At 41.3% G+C, this 14,230-nt stretch overlaps 1 protein-coding gene across 2 annotated transcripts; it reads left to right on the plus strand.

The window, feature by feature from the left end:
- Positions 1–1,620: 1,620 nt before the first annotated feature.
- Positions 1,621–13,934, plus strand: ezh1 (enhancer of zeste 1 polycomb repressive complex 2 subunit). 2 transcript variants are annotated; one of them, XM_040046096.1, is made up of 20 exons: positions 1,621–1,970; positions 3,122–3,297; positions 3,568–3,693; positions 4,372–4,494; positions 4,922–5,039; positions 5,537–5,767; positions 6,340–6,442; positions 6,732–6,895; positions 7,084–7,175; positions 7,288–7,450; positions 8,454–8,638; positions 10,012–10,103; positions 10,231–10,259; positions 10,364–10,489; positions 11,582–11,760; positions 11,848–11,943; positions 12,038–12,119; positions 12,210–12,290; positions 12,390–12,474; positions 12,560–13,934. In XM_040046096.1, exons 2-20 carry the CDS (start codon positions 3,124–3,126, stop codon positions 12,618–12,620), a joined length of 2,310 nt encoding a protein of 769 aa, XP_039902030.1. In that variant the 5' UTR covers positions 1,621–1,970; positions 3,122–3,123; the 3' UTR covers positions 12,621–13,934. The 2 variants fall into 2 exon arrangements, with proteins under 2 accessions (XP_039902030.1, XP_039902024.1); XM_040046090.1 differs by having other exon boundaries at positions 1,623–2,206.
- The last annotated feature ends 296 nt before the right edge of the window (positions 13,935–14,230 follow it).

A 14,230-nucleotide genomic window follows, 5' to 3' on the forward strand; every position in this document is an offset into this window, starting at 1 on the left:
AGTCTCTGTTTTATTAGCTACTTTGTAAATCTTTTCATCTCCAAGGCTTTGTCACAGATCATAAAGCCTGCAGCATATCTGAAGAAATGTATCCCAAATAGAGATGCCAAGATCAACACGCGCAGTTTACGTGATACAGAATTAAAAACTTCCTGCTGATAGCAGTGTCCTAAGCTCATCTTCCTCTGTGTGTTTGCTTGTTTGACAGTTTAGTATCAACATGGCAGTGGCTACTTCAAATATCACTGTGGATATGGCAAACAAACTGTATCTGAGATACTTTATGCTCACTGAATGCATAAATCATAAGCAGGCATGCGTGCCACAAACAGCACAGCCAGGGAACAGAGGGGACAACGACAAGAGCAATCAGACAGAAACACAACGGGTCTGTTAAGGCGATATAAAGTTTCATTTCTCTTAATCCTACTTTGATGTGTACATATGAGTTCATGTGGCGTCCTTCCAATAAAAAAACAGCTAAACAGCACCATCTTGTGTCTTGCAGGTGAATAATTACTGTGTCTGCTTTTGGGGATTTTTTTTGTAATATCTTACAAGTAATAAACTATAAAATGAAATAAATGGGAGCTATAAATAAAATACCCTGAGGGTAAATATTTTTAAATATATTTGTATACTTTGTATTTTACTTTTTTCTTTGTGTTATATCCTGAGGGGATATGTTAAAATTCCTCCCGTGGAGAGCACACACAACATCGACCATATTTATCAAAGCAGTACTTTCAAGGACTTTTATTTATAGCAAACCACTACTCGATTGCCTGCACTTTCAGCTTCTTATTTGGCATTAAGTACACACACTAATTGTTTTATATTTGATTGAACGTAAATATTTGGATCTATTTAAAGTGATTGTAGCAGATTAACTGATTATCTCTGATTTTAAATTTATACACAAATCAGAATCACTGCCTCCATAGGGCAATGTGACTATTGGTAATTTATCGTAATTACTTATAGTGTTAGGTGTTAGCAGTTAGCTTGTGTACATTAAATCAAATCAAGCCAGAAAATTGCATGAGATCAACTGTTACCACGTGAACCCTACGTCCGGTTTATGTGTGATGTGTTAAATTAAACATTTCCCTTCGAAAGGGGTGTGACGTTTGGCTACTTACACATGTGCAAAGATTTAAACCAATCTGCTTCATACCGAGGTTAATATACTTCTCTGTAAATTCAAGTCATTATGCTTTCTCATATCGCTGCTCGTCAAATCAAAGTCCATCGAAAACATCATTCGATTGTGTTTTCAGCTTGCTTGCAGCAGCTTGCTGTATAGTGGGTTTTACGTGGGTTAAGTGACAGCATCAGTGGCGTGAATACCTTCATCCAACCCTCTATCTTTGTGTGTCGGGCTCCCCCTGGAGGAGAAGAGCTGAACAGCAGCTGAATTGTTTTCCATTTGACCCCAGTACATTGGAATGTCCGGAAACTGTGTTCCAGTGTCCAAGTATTTATTATTTTTAATTCGTAGGCTAGACAGTTACTTCAGCTCTGTGGGCAGGCTGAATTAATGCATCCGTTTTCAGGTTCTGTGAGAAGTTTATTTTGCGTTGATTTTTTTTTTGTATATATAATTAAATACCCGATACTCCTATAAAACTACGTGTATTCATAATGTGTATTTAGGCCATTTTATTCTTTTGCTCCTATAGAGTAGAGCTATATTTAAGATTATGTGATTGCACTTGCTCTACTATCAAAACCCACAGAGTGATCTGCCTTCACGCATTTAGATGGCGATCTAGCACTCCGGACAGTTGCATCAGTTCCTGTGTATGCGTGTAAATGGCTGTGCTGCGGCTGCTGCACGCTACTTTTTATTCCCAGGACGCAGAATAGTAATAAATCCTCCTCTGCTTGGAAAGGCTGTGATCATAATATAGACGTCACCCTCCTGCTCGAGTTGGATCAACCAAGCCAAGTGCGCAGTTATTTGTAAGGTACAACAACAACAACCTCCAGCACCATGCCCATGGATAGAGATTTCTCAGAGATCCCCTCGCTGCGCGGAGATGATAACTGCGTCAGAGCCATAGCAAACACAGCCTTGAATTGCTCCGGATCTCTCTACTAAAAAAAAAAAAAAAACGAGAGAGAGAGAGAGAAAACAGAAAGGGACTTGGTCGCGTTGCGGGCTGTTGTCGCAACAAATAGGACACGAGACGTGGATTTAAAGGTATTTAATAACTGCGACACTGGATGTAGAGATCTTGACGTGCACACCCGAGCGCTAGTGTAACGTGCCGTCATTGTGCTGTTCGGTCGCACGTCTTTAGAGTGTTCTACATTTAAATGGGTACTGTGTAGCTCTCTTGGCACGGGGCTGCACTTACAGGACGTCGCGGACTTCATAGCTTCATGTGTCTGAAACGTGTGCACGTCTCGTAGCCCCCAAAAATCAAGTGCAGCAGTTTCCCCGAGCTCAGTTTTACCTTCGTATTTATTTTTAATTCCGTTTGAGTTCAGACGGGGAAGTTGATGTTCAGCGTGGCGATTATGAAACACAGAAAAACTGTACTACGCACTTTTCTATTCTGCTTTTCTGAAGTGGCACGCCCACTCCTGTGCAATGTGGATGCCCCGTGCTATTAAATTCATGTGCTGTATTCATAGATGCGCACACTGTCGCGCTGTATGCGCATAATTCAGTCAATTTCCCTCAAGTTTTGCAAAAAGAGCAGAAGCAGTCTACCAGAAAAAGGCCCGTAAAGCACTCGAGGAGGCTTTTTTTTTTTTTTTTTTTTTTTTTCTTTTTTTGCATTAGACGTCTGTTTTGTTTTGCTAACAGATGGGGGCACTCTTTCAGAGAGACCATCGGCGAGGGTGAATGGGGAAATGTAAGGGGGTTGTGAGAAACAGAGGGCGATAGTAAGCCCATTAGTACTATAATAAGGTAACTGAAATGGACTGCAGCCATATTACATCAAAACTACTGCCTATAATAGATTTAATGTAATTAATGAAAGTAGTTACTGTGGCAGAAAACATGAAAACAAGCCTAAGTTTACAAAAGTAACTTATCTGAATATGAAAGTGGAATGTTTTGAAGTTGGGCCTGTTTGTCATATGCTTTCCTTTTATTTTTAAACAGTCATGGAGGAAAGTGCTGCAGCAGCCCCTGGCACCGGTGTTGCCCCATCACTTCCAAGACCTCAGTCTTCCTCCTTTATCCCTTCTCGCAGCATGCTGGAGTGGAGACGGAGGGTCAAGTCTGAGTATATGCGCCTTCGCCAGGTCAAACGCCTTAAAAAAGCAGAAGAGGTCAAAGTGAGTCACATTGACGTCACACAAGTTCAATTCAGATGTTCAGGGGGTTTTTTCAGGGTCTGTGAATGAAGATAAGGTCGTAGCTAAATTTGGCACAAGACATCTTTTCTCTTGTGCAATCAGGGTTTTGTCCAATGGTCTCTAACAAATAAAGAGCAAAGCTTAATTTGCACGTGTGACACTGGTGTGTCTTTTGTATGCAGTTCTCAATGCGTATGTTATGTTAATAGTGTGTATGTCTTGGTCCTTTTTTCTCTTTTTTTTTTCTAGACCCTTTTCATGTCTAACAGGCAAAAGATTGAGCAACAGACAAATATCCTAAACACAGAATGGTCCAAGCTCCGGATTCAGTCCATCCCTCTGTCAACCTCTAATGGGGGTCTGGCCACGAAAAAGGTGGGTGGGTGGTCTGTCAGAGAGAGATGGAGAAATTATGGGGCACTGATCTAGCTTTAGTAGACCAGGCATCCCTTATGCTGTAATGCAGTGTCCAGGGTTTGAAACCGCTCATTCCCTTCTGTCAGCTTTCTTGTCTTTTCTCCACTGTCCTATCACAATAAAGGCTAAAAGCCCCCCAAAATATGCAAAAAAGAGAGCGATGGAGACTATTAAGACAATGGCAGGACACATGATTTGCACTATTATCTGAACCTTGCGGTACGTCTTCTTATTCCTGTCCAAGATGCTCTGGCTAAGCTAGAAGTTCAATATATTTTTATAATGTGAATGTGTTGTGAGGAAATCCCTTCTTGAACATCATGTTGAGATCTCCTCACGCCTCCCAATCTTCTACACCGATTCCCAACTGGATGGGAAAGAGAAGTGTTGTAGAAGTGGATCGCATGACAGTCTAACAGTCTGCGGTCCTGTGGGAGCTTATAATACATACAGCCTGATGGTGTAACCACATCTTTCTCCTCCCGCATGCTGTCACGGTCGGCTGTATTGTGTTAACTGGTTTTATTCCCCCTGCTCAGAGTTAAGCAGCAAGTGTGTAGTTATAAAACGGCCGAGTGCTGCAGCATATTGTTCTGGGATCTGGTGATTCTCAAGCCACCTCTGGTTATCTTACAGGTGTGTACAGTGGAGTTTGGCTTCCCAGGATTCAAAACTCAAGCCATTGCCATGAGACCACTGTCAACAGTAGCTGGAATCCCCTTTATGTACTCCTGGTCCCCTCTGCAGCACAACTTTATGGTATAAATAAAACACAATTGTCATTGATACAGTTACAGTGTCATATCACCCTTAGAGCACGCTGAATATAATGTGTTACTAATTCATCTGATTCTAGTTATGAGTTAAATGGAAACTGATAATGTTCTGCTATTTTCTTATTAAATTCTCTTTTCATGGAACTTTTAGGGCAGCTGAATAAACTCAGGAACATATGTTATCGAGCTATAACATAGGAGTTACATTTTGAAAAAACATATTTGTTCATCCAAAAAACAGAACACTCTTACAACAGAACTTTTCATTTATTTTTTTCAGTCAGGCCGTGTACTTATTTTGTGAATAAATTTCTGCTAACAAGTGTGATTGTCTATTGCTTTTACAGTTTTGGTCCCTCTGAAGCATCTGCAGTTAGAGACTTGTTTTAACCAAAGTTTGTATGTTCTAGGTGGAGGATGAAACGTTCCTCCACAACATCCCTTACATGGGCGATGAAGTGCTGGAGCAAGACGAGGCTTTCCTGGAAGAACTGATTGACAACTATGACGGTGTTCATGGTGACAGAGGTTTGTGTTGAATATTATATGTCCCTGCAAACAAGAGACATATTAAAGGAAATGCAGCATCAAGTGTCTTAGTAAGGTAATGGGTCACCTCGTACCGACAGAACAGCTTCAGTGCATATTGTCAGTGATTTTCTTTGAAAATCTTTGAAACTCTGCTGGTGGAATTGGATGTAATTCTTCAAATTCTTCAATTCTTTCCTCTGGTTGTTTTTGATGATTGGGGTGGGGAGTACTGTCTGATATGTTGGTCCAAAAATCTCCAGTAGGTGTTAAGTTGAAATTTGGTGATTTTAAGATTTGCATCCTTTTCGTACTTCACTAATCAAACAGTTCAGTGGATAGGATAAAAGGGATAGCATAGAACAACTGAATTTTGATTTTCAATGATCCTGCACTTTTTAAAACCAAATAGACTTTTTGCCTTCTTAATAAAAAAGTCAAGAATCACACATTTAATTGGTGATAACTGTCGGTATGACATCTCGATTGTGTTCCAGAGGGAGGGTTCATCAGTGATGAGATATTTAAAGAGTTAGTGGACGCCCTGAGCCAGTATTCTGACCACGAGGAGGACGAAGAAGAGGAGGCCTCAGCAGGAACTGTTGGGGACATGACAGGGAAGAAAGAAGAAGAGAGGGTGATGAGGAGGAGCTCAGTGGAGGGCTCGGAAGAGAATAAAGCTGGATCTTTGGCGTTTGTCAGGAGGAAGAGGAGAAGCACTACTGAGGGTGAGTCTTCAGCTTGGCGCATTTGTGTTTTCAGATGATGAGAACAAGAAAAGTACAGGCTCATGCTGTTCGTGTCATTGCACTGTACACCTGCCACAAGGTCGCCCTGCCACAGCAGCTCTTGAGCTGACATTGTTTGCCTTAAAGCTGCCTCTGTGTCCCTACTGTGTGTGAGTGAGCCCATTTGTCCTTTACACTGATATGGCCCAGCTCTAATTACAGAACTGAATGACCTCATGCACCGAGCTTTATGGAAAACTAGGCTATATACACACTTAGTGACAGTTCATTTGAAGCACACCTGGGCACACTGTCATTTAGAGACTGATTCACAAATACATGTGTAGAAGATGGGAACGTGAATCAAAGATAATGGTAAAAGAGATGTACAGTGTTCTTATTACATCATTTTTTTCTCTTTTATCATGTTTTTTTTTTTACCAAGTGACCTTGAGAATGGAAGGAACTTTACCATTGCAACAGAACATATTGCATAACCTTTGTTTGTGAGTTTGTATCAAAACCTGATGTCTGGACAAACCTGGGTGATTCACATCACATGTCTCCCACAGTGAAGGACATGTCCAGCAGCAAGAAGATCCCCAATGATAAGATATTTACAGCGATCGCCTCAATGTTCCCCTACAAAGGCACCACAGAGGAGCTGAAGGAAAAGTAAGAAAAGTGTAGTCTATCCGGGGATCTGTACGCACAATGCCGGGCAGTCTGTTGCTTAGTGTTCACCATGGAGACGAAAGCTGTCAGAGAGGAAAGTAATAATAGTCGCTCCCTGTCAGGCTCTCCGACTCAAAGGGGTAGTTACATCAGCATCTGAAAGAGCTGTGCTCAGAAAGAAAAAATCTTCATCTTTGTCCAGCACTGTTTCACTAAGTTAAATGAGCGTCAATAGTGCGCCACAAAGAAGTGACATATCCCGCTGAAACTTTTCATATGTCCTCCACAGGTACAAGGACCTCTTGGAGCCGCCAAGTCCAGTGAAGCTACCCCCTCTCTGCACCCCCAACCTAGACGGACCTTTTGCAAAGTCTGTGCAGAGAGAGCAGTCGTTACACTCCTTCCACACACTCTTCTGCAGACGCTGCTTCAAATACGACTGTTTCCTCCACCGTAATAGCTTCTTATATATTCTTTCAAAGTTTGAAATGTATATATTAAGGTTATAGTGTTCCTTCTGAGTTTTGAGGGTAATATATTTATTATTTCTGAGTCTTTTGTTTTTTTTTTCCATGAAGCTGCTACTAATAACCACATAATGAAAAACAGGGGTCAAAACATTTTTCTTTCTGTTGATGAAGCTTTTCATGCTACACCCAATGTTTACAAGAGGAAGAATAAGGAGATCCGCATGGAGACTGAGCCATGCGGTGTAGACTGCTTTCTGTTACAGGTATGCCCACAGTTGTTTAACTGATGCATTCATGCATTCTCTACACATTAGAACTCCCTATGTTTTCCTCCTGATCATATTTTAAATGTTCTACGTCTTTTCTCTTGTGAAGAAAGGGGCTAAAGAGTTTGTGGATCAGAATATGTTGCGGTCACAGAAGTCTCGGAGGCGACGGAGGCAGCCCCGTCCCACCAGTTCCAGCTGCCCTGGACCATCTGGCTCTGCTGAAGAACCCAAGGAGGGTGACAGTGACCATGAAACCACCTCCTCCTCAGGTGGGGCACCTTCTCAAAATGTCACTTACTCTTGAATGAATGAATGAATTTAGAAAAATCAGTTCATGTGTTCTTCTTTCTGGTAGCAAAAGGCTTTCTTCATTATGAGTTCATGCAGTATAGATAGTGTATATATTTTAATTAGTTTTTGCGATCCACCCCCCAGAAGGCGGTCCACCCTGTCTAACCCTCTTAAGGAAAGTGAAATTTGGCTAGAGATGACAGCTTTCAAGCCACATCCTCTCTCCTTTCCTTCCCTCTTCAATCTCCTCGTAGTATCAGCTCTTTCTTGCCAAGAAAAATAAACTAGCCATTAGTTTTGCATGCTTCAGCCTCAACATAAACACGTTGTTCCCTCTCCACCTCACTACTTTTACTGCACTATATTCTTTCACATTTCTACTGATTTCTTCATGCAGAGAGCAAGAGGAAGGAAATAAGCGCACACACCCCTGGCTGTTTTTCTTTCTCTTATTCACTCTCAGGTTGTTGCTGATTTCTATCAGTTCCTTACCAGAAGCCTGTGTTAGTTTTGGAAACTCCTGGTACTCAGGCAGTGACTCAGCAGAGTCTCCCACATGTGTTGGGATAATGTGGAAAAAGCAGATTGTTGAGCAGATTAATAAAGACACTCAGCGCTGGAGCATGTGGCCACAGTAATGCTCCATGCAGTCTGTTGCCTGGCAACATGCGCTGTCTTGAATTGTGGATGCACGAACATCATTGTTGGATATCCAAAACCCCAATCAAAACTCACAGTCCCCTTTGTGTCCATTTATATACAAAGACGGCTTCTAGAAACAGCAGCTTTTATGTTTGTGCAAGGTTAGAGCACCTTTTATTGCATGATTGCGGATAAAAGCTGTCACAAACTTTGCCAAGACCAAGTAATTTAAAAAGTGCTTGCTTGTTCAGATACGTGTTGAGTAAAAAAAAAAAAGTGACAAAATGCTTTCCAGCTAAATCCCCAAAATATGTTTGTTTGTGTCTGTGTGTAAAAAAGAGGGGAATTCACGGTGCCAGACTCCCACCAAGCTGCGTCCAGGAGATGATGACGGGGAGCAGCAGGCGTGCTGTGTCGTCCAGTGGAGTGGAGCAGAGGAGTCGCTTTTCAGGGTGCTACACGGCACATACTTCAACAACTTCTGCTCTATTGCTCGCCTCATCGGTACAAAGAACTGCAAGGAGGTAAAACATACAGGCACATACAGGTGTTCACTTGTTTTGGTTTGAAAGTTGGTGTTAAAACTACTAAATATTAGTCACCGCTAATAATTGCACTTTATTTCAGCTTTATCCTCATTCTGTGTCCAGATAGGATAGCTACATTAACCGCAGTGTAATTAGATTTCAAACTATGTAGTTGAGAGTTTATAACATGTTTTGCCTGTAGCAGCAAATGTAGCCTGGAGACATGAAGCCTCAAGCAGAAGTGAGGAGCAGTGCACAGAGATTTCTTGCTAACTCTATGCCTTTGATTTCCTTTTCAAACTTGCCTTTAGAGCAGCTTGACTCAACTGACATCATTTTATACATTTTGCACAGCCCCATCATAACTCACAAATAGCTTTGTTAAACAGTTTCAGTCATATGAACCAATGCACCAGTAAACAGACATTAAAATGTAGCTTGCTTTATAATGACAGTACAGATGCTTTCATAAGAAAATGCAAGGAAGTATAAGTAAAACAGTTCTTAACCTCTTTGTAGACTACAAAACAAAAAAGAAAAAGAGAATCTCAGTTGTGCCTCAGTTGTGCCTGATTACCTCTCACATCTGTTGTTTACTAACTATACTAACTATGAAGTGTGTTTTTTGTAGTCTATGAACTCAACTAAAACTCTCTAAAACTGATTCATAGTTGTTTTTGAAATAAAGTACAAACCATACTTGCGCTGCTGATTTCTGTTGCGTCAGTCCAAGTATAATAACGTGCATCCGGTGCTTGTGGTTTTATGGTGTGGATAATTGGACTGACTACAGAGAGAATTGCATATGGCACCATAAAGAGGAATGCCAACCAGATGTGACGTCGCTCATTTTCCCTCATGATGGAGTTGTTCAGACATTCCCAGCTTCCCTTGGGCTGTGCATGAGAGTGCTCTGTCGGGAACATTTTGCTACTTTAAAAAATTAGATTTCAAAAGTTTTTATAGTTGTGCATTTATTTAAAAAGCGTCACCCTTGATATCCAACCCTTGTATCCCCTCTCGTTCCATGGCCAAACAAATCTGTACTGGGCTGCTAATATTCTGACTGCCCCACCCACCCACTGCTTCTCTGAGGGGAAATGCTGAAACCAGCTGCATTATGTATGTGTACATCCCAGGAAAGAGGCCAAAACTGGGTTTTAGCAACCAGAAGTGGTTGAGCATGTTTTCACACAGATGCATGTGAATGTCTGGTCTCTGCAGTCGGGTTTTATATAAGCAGCTTGTTTTGAAACTTGGGTGCCTTTGTTACTTTGCACAAAATAATTGCAGAATGTCTTCATATTTGTTTGCTTGCACGCTGAACTTGCAAGATGATATGTCGTCCACGTCATTGTCATTTCCCAAAGGTCTATGAGTTTGCAGTGAAAGAGGTTCTGATCCATCGTGTTCCTTTGGAAGATGGAGGCATCTCCCCTCAAAAGAAGAAAAGGAAGCATAGGCAAGAACTCAACTGTTATTATCTTTTCTCTGACTTATTGTTTCGTCTTCTGGAATAGGTGTGAAAGAAATTTGAGCTTTTAGCAAAGAGGAATAAAGCTCTCTAATGTATTTAATGGATATTACAGGTTGTGGGCAAAGATTCAGCTTAAGAAAGGTATGTATAACTAAAAAAAGACATGGTTTTTACTTCATTATGCCTTCTGACATACAACACAGCTTACTGTTCCAGTCTGAGGGCTTTGTCCTCTGTTGTTCCAGATAACTCATCCAATCAAGTGTACAACTATCAGCCATGTGACCACCCCGACCACCCATGTGACAGCTCCTGCCCGTGTGTAATGACCCAAAATTTTTGTGAGAAGTTCTGCCAATGTGAGCATGAGTGTAAGTGTTAACTTTTTAATTCATTTCATCACAATTTGTGGCTTAATTCTACCAAAAACACAATAGCCTGCTTGACCATGCGATGCTCAAAGAAGATTGTTTGTTATAATCACATTTTCCACTGAGAAGCCGTTTGCCAGGCCTCAGTAGAGCAGGGCAGCAGAATGTAAAACGATTTTGCAGTAGTCTGGCAGCAGTCAGAGGAGAAATTGTCCTCTGGCAGGGATAGGTGGGTGTCTGCTTCACAGAGAGCTGCATTCACAATGAGCTATTTGCTGCAGCAGCAATGCCCCAGAACTGTGTTTTCTTAAATGGCCACATGGTGGAGAAATGCTTTTTCTGTATGATGCCCTCTGGAGAGTTGATAATAAAGAGAGAGGATAAGATTAAGCAAACATTTTTTTCTGTGGTCTCGGAAGAGGAGTTTTTTTCTGCTTGATTTGTTCATCTGTGCTGGTTTAGTCACCTTTTCTCCTCCCATCTCCTGATTACCTCGCCTTTTCCCGTAGCGGCAAAGAGCCGGGGCCAAACAGGAAGCAGGCCCTAGTTCCACATGTGCGTGCATTAAAAACTTGGAGTGAAATCAAAGGGATGTGACAGGCTCTGTGCTTGATATATAACATCGTCTCCTGCGTCAGTATGAGTCAAATAGCTCGAGCTAAACGGCGCTTGATGATACAGAGGTATAAAATCCACTCGTGGTGGGAATGGGAAGCGATAGGCTGCCTTGAGCAGCCTTAGTATGGACAGTTTTTTTCCAAGCATAGGCTATTGGAAAGACATTTCCGTTATTCTTGCTTGAGCCTTCCATTCATCTGCCCTGAGGGTGTTATGTTACACGCCTCAAAATTGTATTTCAGCATGTCTGCCAGCAGAGGTCTCTGATTAATGAACCTCTCAGCATTACTCAACCTCTGAGCTCCTCTTCTGCAACTGTATTTCGAAATTCAGGGTTTTTTTTTTATTGGGTTTTTTAATCATAATGATATTTCTTCACATAATGTAGTATATTTCTGGTTTACTGCTAACTTCTTTATAAAACATGTCAGCAATTCCCCTTTCAAAGCAGCTCTGTGTCTAAATGTTGTCTAGGCCAAAACCGCTTCCCAGGCTGCAGGTGTAAGACTCAGTGCAACACTAAACAATGTCCCTGCTACCTGGCTGTAAGAGAATGTGACCCAGATCTTTGCATGACGTGCGGTGCCGCAGACCACTGGGACAGTAAAGTAGTCTCCTGCAAGAACTGTAGCATCCAGAGAGGCCTGAAAAAGGTACACTGGAAGATGTGGCTGTTTAAAAATTTTAAAGAGTGAAATTTAGTGGTATTAAATAACTCAAATATCATATGGTGTTTTTAGCACCTGCTTTTGGCTCCCTCTGATGTTGCTGGGTGGGGCACGTTCATCAAAGAGCCTGTTCAGAAGAATGAATTCATCTCTGAATACTGCGGAGAGGCAAGTCTGTGCAGTTTAGTCGATTTTATTTTCAAATGCATCATCCATGCTGCGTGCTTACAGTGTTATTTTTCCTATATGTGTGCATAAGCAGCTGATCTCTCAGGATGAAGCAGACCGACGTGGAAGGATTTACGACAAATACATGTCTAGCTTCCTTTTCAACTTGAACAACGGCATGTATTCCCCACAGCGTAAAATTCTAAGCCAGGTGTACCACTGCAGTGTATTAAAAAACCCATAACATACTCTGTTTCTCTCTTTAGACTTTGTTGTGGATGCCACACGAAAGGGGAACAAAATCCGCTTTGCAAATCATTCAGTTAATCCCAACTGCTATGCTAAAGGTCAGTGAAGGGGGGGTGGGGGTCACTTTGCTTTACTATATGAATTCAGCAGCTTTATAAGAGTTATGTTGTCTGATGTTATATTCCCTGCCCTTGCAGTGGTGATGGTAAATGGAGACCACCGCATTGGAATATTTGCCAAACGAGCTATCCTTCAAGGAGAGGAGCTCTTCTTTGATTACAGGTAGAGTTGAAGGCCCCTTTGTAATCTCCAGCTTCAAGAGATAATGTATACAAACTCACACTCTTCATACTGTTTCCTCCCACAGATACAGCCAAGCCGATGCCCTCAAATATGTGGGAATAGAGAGGGAGGTAGAATTGTCTTAGCTTCATCGGCTGCCTACCTTCAGAACTGGTCCTTAACTCCTCAGCCACCTACTAATGCTTCTTTCCCCGTCTGCAGCATCACATTTAGCTGACAAATTTCTATCAGCAGTCACCGTCTCTGCCCTCTCTGCTGCACTTCCAAAAATAGAAAGCCCCTCCCCGCTGTTTGCAGGTGCTCATGCGCCACAAACACTGTACCACCTCCTTCAGTGACAGCCATTAGCTCTCCTCCTCATCTGCTCAGACCCATCCGCCTACCTGTAAAACTGTATCAACCAAGCTTAAACTATTTAAAGTGGAAATACTATTAACCCCTATCACTTACTGTACTGAGAGCATCTCAAATTTTTTATTCCATCTCGTCAAAGCAGACAAAGCCGAAATAACCCATAGCACAGTGTGTAACTCTCAGCAGTTTTGTTACTGTACTTATTGACTGGCTTTTCTTTGAGAATTCAGTATGTAATGCAATTTTTTACAGTGTATGTAATGATGGTAAATGAAATGCATGTGACAAACCATCCATTAAACATGTTAGATGCAACATTAGCTTTGGACAGATACTGTTGTTAACGTGCAGTCATGCAGTATTGTAGTATGAGGTTAAGCTGTCGCTGTTTTACAGAGAAACTTGATCAGGTTGCGCAACTCGATGCGCTCCCCCTGTGAATTTTCTCTGCAGCTAGCAACTTCATCCATCTTTATGGTAAAATAAGTTATTGTGCATTTATATCACTGTTCTGCAAAAATAGGCAACCAGACGAGAAACCGACTGACTGAATGTAACCTGTAGATGATGGTGAAGAGATCTCATTCTGCTTTTCATTTTAAACATTATCCTATTATTGGTACTCAGACTGGCATGCATACGTCAAGCATTTATCTTTGTGTTTACAACAGCCCGATACTCTCGCATTTTGCCAGGAAAGTAAGTCACAGAGTAGATGTTTCCTTTGCAAATAAATAAGTGCCAAATGATTCCAGGAAGAAAAGTGCTGAAACAACATGGCTGTGTTGCATAACAAAGCTGTGTTAAAGGTAACCAATGAAGGTTATGACCATGGAAAAAGCAAATTTGTTAGTGTTTGACCAAATATTAAGGCCCCCCCACATGTGAATGTAAATGATCCTTTTTCATTTGTTTTTCTTTATTTTTTTTATGTCCACACTTGCCGTTTGGTCTGTTCTTCATTTATAAAACATTAAAAGCCCACTTTGAAATGAGATCTTTCTCAATAGAGATGAACAAAATGGAGTTTAATGCTGTGTACAGTGTATGCCTATAAAAATAAAAGTTTAACTTTATACATTAAAGATGCCACCCTAGTCCTTATCTGTGCTAAATGCTCCCTACATTGAAAGCTCAAACAACACATTGATTTCCTTCAAGCTTCATTTATTGAGATGACAGTTTGGCTTTGCCTTGATTTACACAGTTATGGTCATTTACAGTGAAACTATTACAAAACAACCTCGAGCAGAGAGAACAGAAAAATAATCTACACTTCAAGGTGATCAAAACATAACTGTAATCTTCATTTCTAGAATTTGTTCCAGAAGGATTTAGTTTGATGTTGCAGAGAAATCTAACCTGCCTACTCTTCACATGA

The sequence above is a fragment of the Simochromis diagramma genome, unplaced genomic scaffold (genome assembly GCF_900408965.1).
Source record: "Simochromis diagramma unplaced genomic scaffold, fSimDia1.1 OVJJ01000321.1, whole genome shotgun sequence".
NCBI classification, from domain to species: Eukaryota; Metazoa; Chordata; class Actinopteri; order Cichliformes; family Cichlidae; genus Simochromis; species Simochromis diagramma.